This window comes from Canis aureus, chromosome 6, assembly GCF_053574225.1.
Source record: "Canis aureus isolate CA01 chromosome 6, VMU_Caureus_v.1.0, whole genome shotgun sequence".
NCBI classification, from domain to species: Eukaryota; Metazoa; Chordata; class Mammalia; order Carnivora; family Canidae; genus Canis; species Canis aureus.
This window is the reverse complement of record NC_135616.1, coordinates 52,584,005-52,596,954: the sequence shown is the minus strand read 5'-3', so window position 1 is coordinate 52,596,954 and position 12,950 is coordinate 52,584,005. Positions and strand designations below refer to the sequence as shown.

The window sequence follows — 12,950 nt, the reverse complement described above, 5'->3', positions numbered from 1 at the left end:
TGAATTTGTATTACAGAAATCAATAAATCACTCCATGATCCCAAGTGGCAAAATCTCTCATCAATCATCTGGGTGTCAACTGTTTGATCTGTAAAACTCAAAAAGAGATGTCTTCTTAATTCCTAAATTATAATATTAGCACTGCTAGTTCACCTTCCCCTGAAGCATGAGAGATTAGCTGATACTAGGATGGTTAAATGCCAAGTGGGTTGAGCCAGTGGTTTGATGCAATCCATCTTTTCTGAATATCTTAAAATAGGCTTTCAGGCTAAACTTCTAGCTGAGCCATATGGGTTTAATATGACTTAAAAGACAACACAGAAGAGGTATGTGAGCTCAATGTTTGCAATGACTTTGCTTCCTCATCAAGCTGCAGTTGGATAACTCACCCCAACAAATTTCCTAAGAAATTTCCGAGAAGACTGGATATCTGGGTTGGACAGTTCAATGAAATTTCCCATCATACCCTCTTCAGTAGCAGGTACTTCTTGGTAGAAAAGTTTAGCTCTGGCATAGAACTGCATCTCACCATTGATGACTTGACTTGTTAAAGCATACAATTTCACTGCAAATGAAATATTATGAATATTTATTAATATTTATATGGCAAAGAAGTTCACTCTTATCATACATTTAATTGCTTCTTAGAAGCCTGTGAATTTGTGCTGTGGAGGAAAGGCACAGTCAGAAGATATGGGTTTCAGTTCTGGTTCAGTGACTTACTATGTAACTTTGGAAAAACTTCTTAACCTCTCTGATTTTCAGGTATTTCATGCATTGTGGCATTTTCATGACTTATTAACCCTATAGTTTAATGAAACTTTAGCTTAATACTGTATTTTTAAAAAATTTAACAGCATTCACTATAGTAAAATAAGCAATGTCACAAGCTTCATAGTGAATTGTATCTTTGAGCTCCAAATGTTTTATGAGAATTTAATCATTAATCCTTCTAATCACAAGGTACGTTCAGGGTAGCTATTTTTTTCACTGCTTTTTCAAGCAACTCAACTGAACTATCTTTGTCTACTAATATTACAGAAGATATGCTTGAAGTCTTTCTTCTGAAAATAAAAAAAATAAAAAAGATAAAAAGATTTATTGAGCAACTATTCTGTACAAGATAATATCTTAATCACATTCACATACACTATGTAACCTCATTATTTCAGAAACCATATGAGGCATTATTTTAAGACACTTACTTTTAGAAAAACATATGTTCCATTTTCTGAGGAGTAAGTGTGACTGTATGTAAGTGGTTTTTTTGTTTTGTTTTGTTTTTTTGTTTTTTGTTTTTTTGGTGGGTGAAAATGCACCTCTTCAGATATAAAATATTCTCATTAGAAGACATTCACGAGGAAATGATAAAGAGTGGATGAAAGGAAGGAATTTCTGGTTCCTCTATTGTAGGTTGAATACACGCATTTGTCTTTCCTCCTTCCCCATATCCCCCTTAAGTTGTTTTAATAAACAACATGTAACAGTGAACAAAATGAGAGTGGGGGGCCACCGTGGACTCATGATTTCATCAAATGTCTGGGAGACAAAAAGCAAATAGAACAAAGCTAAAATATCTTGTAGTCTTGGATAGATGCAAAAGGACATAAAAATTAATAAAAAAAATCTGTCTACAAGCCAACCAGTGAGAGGACAAATGCTTCCTCCCCAAAGCAGGAAGTAAAGCTATAATCCTAGATGGTGGAAGTATCTTCTCAAAAAAGAAAAAGAAAGAAGAAAGAAGGAAGAAGGAAGGAAGGAAGGAAGGAAGGAAAGAAAGAAAGAAAGAAAGAAAGAAAGAAAGAAAGAAAGAAGAGGAAAAGAAGAGAAAAGAAAAGAAAGAAAAAAGAAAAGAAAAGAAAAAGAAAAGAAAAAAAGGAAAGAAAAGAAAAGAAAAGAAAAGAAAGAAAAGAAAAGAAAAGAAAAGAAAAGAAAAGAAAAGAAAAGAAAAGAAAAGAAAAGAAAAACCTAAAGTAGTTAGTGTTAGGATCCTGGAATACAACTCATTTTAGCATATAGATGACTCCAAGTATCTCATCTGCTCACACAGATCAGAATTTCGTAAGATCTAAGATCTACCTGTACATGTAGAGCTTCTTGTCATCCTTTTTATTCAGGGGAGACATATGTAACAGAGGAAACCTTCTCCATTACCTAGAATCATTGACCCTCTCCTTTATTCCTAACTATGGATAAAAATTATTTCCAAACACATGGGGGTAAAACAGCAGTCTGAAAGAAAAGATAAAGATAAAAATAAACAATTAGAAATGACCCCAAAAGAAATAGAAATAATTCAGGAAATGGATGAGAACTTGAACCAAAACTAAGCAGAAAAAAACACATCCCTGGAAAGATACGAGAACTGGTGCATCCATAAATCAAAGATAAGATGCCAAGAAAATGATAATTCAAAGAATAACAGAGAATTCTTAGAAATTAAAGTTTTGATTATCAAAAACATTGAGTAAATTTGTCAGGACATAAACAAAAAGACAGATATGAAAGACTGAGGTAAAAGATTACAGCTATAAAGACTTAATTCGGGAGGCCTAAATATCAAGCCAATTGGGATTCTCAATAATAGAGAAATGGAAACAAGAAAATTACTAAAGAAATAATAGAAGGAAATTCCCCAGAGCTAAAAGTGATTGTAGGTTCCAACAAGTACTGAGCAGCATGGATTTTTTTTTAATATTTCAAAACACAGGGATGCCTGGGTGGCTCAGTGGTTGAGTGTCTGCCTCTCACCCAGGGCATGATCCCAGAGCCCTGGGATTGAGTCCCACATCAGGTTTCCTGCATGGAGCCTGCTTCTCCCTCTGCCTATGTCTTTGTCTTTCTATGTGTGTGTCTCATGAATAAATAAATAAAATCTTAAATAAATAAATAAATATTCCAAAACACAAAGAATAATAATCCTAGAAGTAGAAGATCCTAAAGTTATTTAGAGGGGAAAAGTGGTTGACTATCAAGGAGGGTTGCCAGATTTAGCAAATAAAAATATGAGACACACAATTGAATTTCATACAAAGAATAAACAATTGCTTAGTAGAAGTATGCTTGAAATGTTGTATATTGCATGGGACATACTTATATAAAAAAACTATTTTTTGATCATTTTTAAGTTGAAATTTATCTGGAATATTTTATCGGGCAACTCTATATTCAAAGGACTAGAATCAGGCTTATAACACAGATCTCATTAGAAACACTAGAAAAGAGGGGCACCTGGCTGGCTCATTCAGTAGAGCATGTGAATCTTGATCTGAGGATTGTGAGTTTGAACTCCACACTGTGTATAAATATTACTTAAAAATAAAAGCCTTAAGAAAAAATAAACACTAGAAAACAAAGAAGTAACACCATTAATATTCTGAGAGAAAATTATTTTGAGCCTAAAACTTAATACCCAAACTGTGGAAATACATTTACCTACCATGGATTCATTCTTCAGAAGTTTCTTGAAGCTATATTCCAATCCAATGATGGTCAAAATCAAGAGAAGATATACGTCAAAAGAATGAAATTAGCCCTGGAATCCAATGAAAAAGAAATCCCAAAATGACAGATATTTATCAGATCTAAAAAGAAATCAGTCTTTATTACAACAGATACTATAGGCTTCAGAAACAGAAGTTCATCCAGAAGTAGAATGAATTGGATTCTGGGCAATAGAGTAAGAAAGAAGCAAAGAGACATTAGTGATATTCTAAAGAAGACATATTTTTTATCTCAACCATCTCACACACACACACACACACACACACACACAAGAAGACAAGTGAAAGCTCCAAGCAAAATCAACAGTAAAAAAATTTTATGATCAGCAAATCAAAATAGTCATAATTTTCAGTAGAAAGAGTATAAGAAAAGAGAATCTATTTAAGCTTAACCAGAATAATTTTTTTTCAGGCAACACCAAGGTTGATAAATTGGAATAATGCACTACTTGGCTCTGAATTGAATAACAATTACATTGTCCCAAATTTTGAATCTAAAAGGTAAAAATCCAAAAAACACCACTCATAATGTTTCATTGTAAAACATTCCATCTATGGAGTTACTCTAGTATTTTCCAACTTGAAGATGTTGGAGCCAATGTTTGGACTTTTGAATGGTCATGGGTTTACTGAAAACAATATAAGAATCAGTTCCAATGTACATTTTCTAGAGACTAACATTATATGAGATAGCCCCCATATATATTAACTGTTATACATAGTTTTTTTTAAACACAAATCTTTTAAAAATATTAAATATATAGATGCTTTTTTGCCATTTTATATACATATTAAAAACTGAGAAAACACAACATTAAAAGGAGAGTCTTGAAGTTTAAAACATTGGGAACCACTAACTAAATCCTCTTCCCTAGCCTTAGTAAAGTATTGTATAAATAGCAGGTGGCTCAATAAATTCTACAGGGATGACAAAAATAAAGCATAAAACCAACCCAATGATGTGAGTGCTCCAAATTCTTCTGTATGTCTCAGAAAACCAGGCTAGGAAATCACAGTTCATAGAGTCTTCCTCAAGTCCGGCATGCTGCCTGGGATCACAAGCAAGCCACAGCCCAGTACTCTCCTTGATCCAACCAAAGTGGCAAAGCAGCCACACTCATCATCACCTGCTTAAGTCAACTAGTTGGTGAAGTCTATTAAAACCCTTAATCTGGAAATGGGAATGGTCCATTATGCCAGCAACATTTAGACCACAAGTGAATGCCAAGCCCAGCAGGGGTCAGACTCAATAGGTAGGTTTTTACGGTTATGGGCTTGAGTTCTCATTTTCACCTAATTGACAGGAGCATTTCACTAAAACGATATATGAGGTGTCATGGCCAGCCCCAGGTACTCCCCTCTTGATAGCTCCCGCAATGGTGCAAGTTGACTCAGATAAGGTGATCAGTCATCAGCCTGTGCCTTTTTATTAAAGAAATACATCTAGCAGCTCACTCTTGTAGAATTGCAATGTCTCTGTGAAATTTGGGGTAGTCTAAGAAAGAGTTCTTGATATAGTTCTATTCGTTCTTGATATAATATGGTACTTATTTCTGGACCTACATTATGGGCTGAACTCTCAAGACCCTTACAATAGTTTACTTGTTACAAAAAGGAAAGTAGAATAGAAGCTGATATGCCTTGAAGAAGAATTTGAATCTTGTGAACTCTCTAAGGAAGATTTTTGCTAATAGCTAAATGCTTATGTATGCTGAGTATCTTCTTGTCTTTTTGTTTCCTTTTTCTTCCTTTTTGTTTTTCTAAATGGTTGGTTATAGTTATTTTAGACTTCATTCCAGATGTTAGAACTGTTTGTCAACTGAAAATTGATCTGAAAGGATAGGTACACTAAGTTTAGACATTTAGTTTGAAATTATTTGAAATAGGATCATAGATCCTGTTAATCTTTTATTTATAAGCAAAAAAAAAAAAGTCCAATTAGGGAATGCCTTTATGAAGGATAAGACCTTCCATGAAAGAGATTTGCAGGTGAGCACTTCCTAATTTAGCTGTTCAAGAATTAATGGTAAAAATGGAAAGAAGGAAAGAAGGAGATAGGGAGGGAGGAAGGACATAGGTACCATGGAATATATTATTCAACCATAAAAAGGAAGGAAATCCTTCATTTGTGACAACATGAATAGACTCTGAGGATATTATGCTAAGTGAAATAAGTGAGACAACTAAAAACTAACACCGTCTGACTTCATTTATATGTGGAATCATAAAAAATCTGAACTCATAACTATTTTTTTCACCAGCAGGGGAGAATGAGAAGTAAAACTTTATCACTGGTCTCTGGTGGAATCCAAAAGTCTAGTGTGCCAAGAATACTAGAACGTTGTCATCATCAAGTCTCGGAATTGCCCTGAGGGACGCTGTAGGTTTGATTTGTTCCCTGAATGCTTTAGGTGTCTGGTGTTTCTCATCTCTAAAATAATGCACTGCCTACCATAATAATTTTAGAAGGTTTCTTCCTTTTCAGCTGAGGGCTAGTTCAGTGGTTCCTAATTTTTAACACGAATAAGATGACCAAAGGGAGGGCAGAGGGGACAACACACTTTCCCCACTTCGGCAAGGATCTACCACCCCACGTCACATCCCATACCCACTTGGCCAAACATCTTCTCAACACTCTATTCCTACTTGAGCTTTCAACCTCACCTACTATCATATTTTAGAAGGCTAGAAGGCAGGCCAAGAATTAGGGACAGGTTTCTCATCGTGGGATTTGCATCAGAAGAGTCAGACACTGATTCAGCAGTCGCCAGGTGTCCTGTGCACCTCCACTGCATCCTGTGAAAGTCTCTAGTGCTCTATTTCCACATTTTACAAAAACTGTGTGGGTTTCTCTCCTACACTGAATTCTTCAGGATAAGGCTGTATCTTGTCTTTGCAACCCCAGCAATTACTACTATGCTTAACACATAGCAGAACTCTTTTGAATATTCATTGGCTAAATGAATATTGTCACACTTTTTGTTCTTTGAATAACACAGGTTCAACAAAGTAGAGAGTGGTTATAGGAAAACGCTGACATAAGTGACACAGGTTACACTTTTCGCAGAGTTTATATCTATCCTAATACCCATATTATAAAAAATAGTAACTACCATTGATCAAACATGGTTGTATGCGCAACCTATGCTTAGCATTTATGTCTAACAGAATAGGTAAAATGGATGTTGTTATTTATGGAAGAACACAAGGCTGCAAGAGGATACCTGAATTGCCCAAGATCGAGTAACTGGTGAGGACATTTCTGGAATTTAAAGTGAGGTCTATTTAAATCCAAAACCCATATTTCATCCCTCTCATCCTGTGTGTGTATATCTGAAACTCTGCTAAATAAAAAAGGAAGTCATATGGTTCTCCATTTCTTCAAAGAGAAAAATCATCTTGCAGTGTCTGCATTGCAAAGGTAACAGTAAACATTTGAACAATGTTATCACTGCTCAGTGAGTTGTGCAGCCATGATGCCACAGGGGTGAAATCAGTTTGAAAAATACCAATGGTTATATGTTGAGTTTTATTTGGCAGTCCCACGTGTCTTACAGGAAGTGTTTTTACTAACTCTGGTCTTTAATTGTGATGACAAAGAGGTGACCGTTGTTATCAATTTCCTCCTTAGAGACTGATTCCTATAGAAAGAGGTAAGTGAAGGGTGGATACTAACAATTGGTGGGTACCTCCCATGCACCAGATATTATATTAAGCATTTTCATATCATCTCTTCACGTTATTTTAATCTTCATGATGATAACACAAAACTGGTGTTATATTACCATTTTGCAGATAAGTGATGAGATACTCAGAATTAATAACTTAATATACAGAAACAAAGTGTCAGAACCAGGTCCTACCCCATCCATATTCTGCTGAACTCTGTGGAACCATTGTTCTAAATGTGAAGTCAGACTAAGCTTTTAATGACGTGCAGGAATAATAGACTCTTAGTATATGATTAACAAATAGTCATTGACTTCTATGTACTAGGGAATACACTGGATAGCATAGTGCTAGAAGGATTATTGAGTGGTTAATTTTTAGGAACATTTCACCCTTGAGCACTGGTACACAAATTGAACTGGAGATGTATACAATTGTTTTCCTATTTATTTCCTATTTGTTCATAAATAGCCACCTTTGGAAAAATCATTCATTCCATGCCCCACCCTGTGCTGGTAGAAATAGGTTAAATGGACCTACTCACTGGCCTGCCTACCTTGTTGATTATCTCAGTACAAAGCTGATGCTTTTCATAGACTAGGTTTTATGTTCCTGTCGAGTCAAAAACCATCGTAAAACTCACATTGCTGCCTACATAATTCAAGTTAACATTTTCACTGGAAGGGAGCATGATTTTGAGGTTCAAAAAGGGCAGACTCTGTGGTCAGACTACCTGAGTTCTAATCCTGCTTCCCCACTCACAGTCATGTGACCTTCAGCAGGTTACTTAACTCCACCGCACATCAGTCACTTGGATACAAGGTGGGGAAAAGCACAGTACCATCTAATAGGCATGCTGTCAAGAGTCACTGAGCTGATACATGCAAAGCACTGAGAACAGTACCAAGCTTGCTTCCATTCCTTCCTGAAGAGGTGTTGTAATCCGTGGCATAGCTAAGCTTTCATTGGAGATTTGTGGTATGCGTGCCCTTGCTTCTCCACGAATTTCTGAAGCTAGCCAAGGATATTCCAGCAAATGTCCCCATAACTGAATGTCCTTTCATAGTGTACTGTGTGGGACTGGCTACCTAATGCAGGCAATTGCAGGGAGGAAGGCAGGAAAGAAAGAATCAAAGAGTCTGGTTAGCCACTGTTCTTTCCAGAATTACCCCCAAACAACACATTCTCTGTGCTGACTCTACAGTAGCCATTCCCTAACCTTTTCAAAGAAGGGCTTTATTTTCATTTCTATGAAGTTCTGAAATCATCAAAAGGAGGGGAAGTTGATTCCAACACACTTGAGTGGAGCTGGGGAGAGAGCACATCTACTGGCTAAGTTTTCATTTCAAACTGAAAAGCTTACTATCCCCTGCCACCTGAAGAGTCCCATACAGGGAGCTGAGCCTACCATTTTTGGTAATGCCTGTTCTAGGGAAGACCACATGGTGACATTAAAAGAGGCCTGGCTCTGAGGAAAGAAAGAAAAAAACTAATCCTTATTGAGCATTGACTATATGTAATGACTTTTAATTCTTCCAATTGCCCTGAGGAAAATGATACTCAGAGACTTTAGGAACTTGCAGAGGTGACTTTCTCCATCAGTAGCAGTGTCAGAATTTAAACTCAAGACTTTTGTGACCTGCAACTAATTATTACTAAGGGGCCATTTAATGTGCTGTGAACAGATATCAAGTTCTTTCTATGCACCAGGAACCATGGTAAGTGCTAAATTATACAGATATAGAAGAGGACATGAAAACTAGAGTCCAATCAGGGAACTATAGGTACACGTATTCCATAAATAGAAATTACAATCTCCTGGGGGCAAAAAACAAGGTTTAAGCAAGAAAATCAAGGCTTTGGGGAAAACTTGTGATTGGATAAAAGTTGTAGTGGCAGATGAGACATATGTGCTGGTTTCTTCCTGCACCTGCAAGTAGCTGGTAGTCTCCTAGAGGGACTTTAGCTTCTGCCATGAGAAGAAAACACTGCAAAAAAGCTGAGTATATGAAAGAGCTGACAGCCTCCTGTAATCCTAATTTAAACCTTTTAAGGATTAATAAAAAATTATTTGTGGATTTGCCTCCATTACCAGTTTATAAAATCCTGAAGAATAGAGATTGTGTCTGTTTGAATTTTCTCCAGTACACAGAACAGGACTTTGGATGACAGAGTTCCATAAATGTCTCTTCCACTAGATTGATCAGAAAGCAGAAATGTCTGGTGTTTCTATCTCTAAAAAGCAATGGGTTCCTCCCTGGCAGACACATTTCCTAGTGACTGGGTATACCTATATACCCTCACATTGCTCAGCATCCTTGCAGTTAGACAGGGTCACGTAACTGGTTATGGGCAATGGTTTCTAAACAGATGTAATGGATGACCTTCTGGGACAAAATATTTAAGGGTTAGTAGGCAAAACTTTAGCTCCTATCTTCCTTTACCATGGTGCATAGCAGTGTTCCAGATGGTGGAGCCTTTATCATCCTAGATTCCTAAATGCCTATGTGGAACACAGCTTCCCCCACCCAACCCCCATAATGCATGTTGAAATTATATAGCTGGGGATTTACCCCAAAGATACAGATGCAGTGAAATGGCAGGACACCTGCACCCTAATGTTTATAGCAGCAATGTCCACAATAGCCAAACTGTGGAAGGAGCCTCGGTGTCCATCGAAAGATGAATGGATAAAGAAGATGTGGTCTATGTATACAATGGAATATTACTCAGCCATTAGAAACGACAAATACCCACCATTTGCTTCGACATGGATGGAACTGGAGGGTATTATGCTGAGTGAAATAAGTCAATCGGAGAATGACAAACATTATATGGTCTCATTCATTTGGGGAATATAAAAAATAGTGAAAGGGAATAAAGGGGAAAGGAGAGAAAATGAGTGAAAATATCAGTGAGGGTGACAGAACATGAGAGACAGCTAACTCTGGGAAATGAACAAGGGGTAGTAGAAAGGGAGGTGGGTAGGGGGTTGGGGTGACTGGGTGATGGGCACTGAGGGGGGCACTTGACAGGATGAGCACTGGGTATTATGCTATGTGTTAGCAAATTGAACTCCAATAAAAAAATTTTTTTTAAAGAAATGATATAGCAAAAACAAAAAATTAACTTTTATACGTTCTGCTATTGAGATTTTAGGGTTGGTTTGTTATTGCAGGATAGCATAGTCCATACTTACTAATATAGCCCCCAATTGCTAAAATCAAAGCGATACTGTGGATGGGGCTACCTCTGTTACTCTCAGGGGAAACTAATGCCTGGGACAAGTCATCGGAATCAGAGAAAAGAAGCATTGCCTATTTATGGAAAACCAACTAAGTAAAATGGGGTCATCTTTGGCTTGGGATTGGACTAAGGGTTTTCAAACAATGTTTATGGAACCCAATGGTTGTTACAGAAGCCACTGGTGAGGCTAGGAGGACAGAGCAAGAAACAGATTCTGTCCCCAACCCTAAGCAGAAAATTTTCACTTTTTCTTGTTTTATACTGGGCTTCCATGGAAGACTTTTGTTAAAATGTTTGGTTTTTTTTTTGTCAATAATTTTTAAAAAGATTGGAAATCTTTTTGGAAACCATCAGCATATTAATAGAGGAGAAAAATAGGTAAAATCAGAATGACTTTATGGATTAAAAATATAATTGAGACCAAACATAAATTATAGACTTCTTGTCCCTAATTGATTTTCACTTGATTTTCAGAAGATTCTGTTTTATTCTTTCTTTTTAATATATCTTCACTACTTTCAGAGGTGAGTTCCTTTTTCTCTATCGTAATTATTTTTAAAACTTGGCAGCCATCTGCCCCATCCTGAGTATCTTAGTAATTGTAATTGATATATTTCCCCCAGACTACTGTAGCTAAGGCCACTAAGCTACTGTTCTTGAGATGTGACACGCACAAGACTCTCAAGAGTATCTTTAGAAAAGCAGTGCTGTGCTAGTGTGTGGAACAGAACATCCTCACCTTCCAAATGGACTGCTCTAGTTTTTCCACTTGGATGCAAATGAGATGCATAACATTTCCTAAAAGAATTACTTACGGGCAGTGTGATCTACCAGAAAGAGCCCTCGTCTTGGGTTCTTTTTCTTTTTTAAAGATTGTGTTTACTCATGAGAGACACATAGAGAGAGGCAGAGACATAGGCAGAGGGAGTAGCAGATTCCCCACTAAGCAGGGAGCCCGATGTGGGACTCTATCACAGGACCCCGGGATCACGCACTGAGCCAAAGGCAGACACTCAACCACTGACCCACCCAAGTGCCCCTCATCTTGGGTTCTTCTTTGACATCAACATGAGACCTGTCTAGGTTATACCTCATTATCTCTGAATTTTCTTTTCCCAGTTTGAAAAAATAAGATGGGGGCAGGGGTGTGAAGGCGGGAGGAGAAAATAATGATACTTATCCTATCTATCCCATAGTATAGCTGTGAGGGTCAAATAGTATCATAAATAAGGAAATTTGGTAAGGAACATTGAATAAGTATGAGATGAAAGCATTTGTATGTCTAGAGTTAAAGATTCCTTCAAGAATGGACTTATAAAAAGAAAATTTGGTAGGCTGCTAGCATCTAGTTTCTTGAATGCAATACACAGAACTAAGTAGTGCCTATGATGTCTGGAAACCCTGGCCACATCAAGTGCACAATGGGGCTTTCAGGCAGCCTTAAGAAAACAGACTGGGGCTGTACATACTGGGTCCTGCTTTCATTGGGGGAAAATATAAATCAAAGGGGGACACTTCAACCTTTAATCGTAAGTTATTTCCTCTTCAGTGCTGTTAAGAGTTCCTTGAAGTAACACTTTTCACAGAGGCTGAGAAAAACAGTGTAGACAAACTCGATAAGCTTTTTATTGCCCTATTGTCTAATTCCCGGAAAGCTAAAGGAAATAAGGAAAAGGGAGACATACCACCAACCCAGGGTTTTTTTCTTAATATTCAAAGACCCGACTAAAACCTGCTCCTTTTTGGCCCTCTACTATTGATTGTGACTCAGGAAAGCCAGAAAGGATGGTGTGGAGTGTGGGCTAATGTACACACACACAGAGAAAGAACAAGGAGTCCTTGATCTATTATTGTTTAGTCTTTCTTTTTAACTCTTAGTTGACATATTACTGCATTAATACTCTCATCTTTTAGTTACCTAATTTCCCCTGCCTCCCTCTCAATTTTGGCAAATATTAAAAATGTCCTTCAAAACTTAGGAAATGAATTTCTGTAAGCCTGATACTTGGGCAAACCAACACCCAGGGAAACAAATCATGGTGCCGGAGAATGCATGGAAATCCCAAAATAGAGGACTGACTTGCCAGGCAGCACTTGATCTTTGCACCCTGCAAGAAAGAATGCCATTGAACCCTTTAAGCCCTCTGACAGTGGTTATGGGTTCTTTTTACATGAAAAGTGTCCTTGTCCTAACTCCTGGCAGAGGTCCCACGACTTCACACAGTGCCCCTTTCTTGTCCCTTATCTAGTAGCTCTGACTCACTTACCCAGGGGAATTTTTTCCAGCAGGTAGAGATAGCTCTGAAAGAAGTCATTGCGAATGGCTTTGTGAAGGATAAAGGACATGCTATGTCGACAGAGTTCATCGTCGGTCTTCTGCCAGCGGGATCTGAAGGCAAAATGGGCTCCCAGGTGGGCCATGGTGAAGGGGGATGATAATTATTCCTACAGAGAAATGAAGCTTGCCTGGCTGTTTCTTTGAATTAGCCTTCTCCTCCTACACGAACTTGAGACTGTCATTTTAAACCAGCC

The 12,950-nt window shown here is 37.4% G+C and overlaps 1 protein-coding gene across 1 annotated transcript in view; it reads right to left on the bottom strand.

Moving 5' to 3' along the window:
- Positions 1–12,950, bottom strand: part of NTMT2 (N-terminal Xaa-Pro-Lys N-methyltransferase 2) — a 19,815-nt gene extending 6,865 nt beyond the window's left edge. Inside the window, exons 1-2 of the mRNA XM_077901618.1 lie at positions 12,686–12,950; positions 390–565 (exon numbers count right to left, since the gene is read on the bottom strand). Of these exons, the coding sequence (XP_077757744.1) occupies positions 390–565; positions 12,686–12,839 (330 nt within the window). The 5' untranslated portion in view covers positions 12,840–12,950. The remainder of the gene's footprint in view (positions 1–389; positions 566–12,685) is intronic.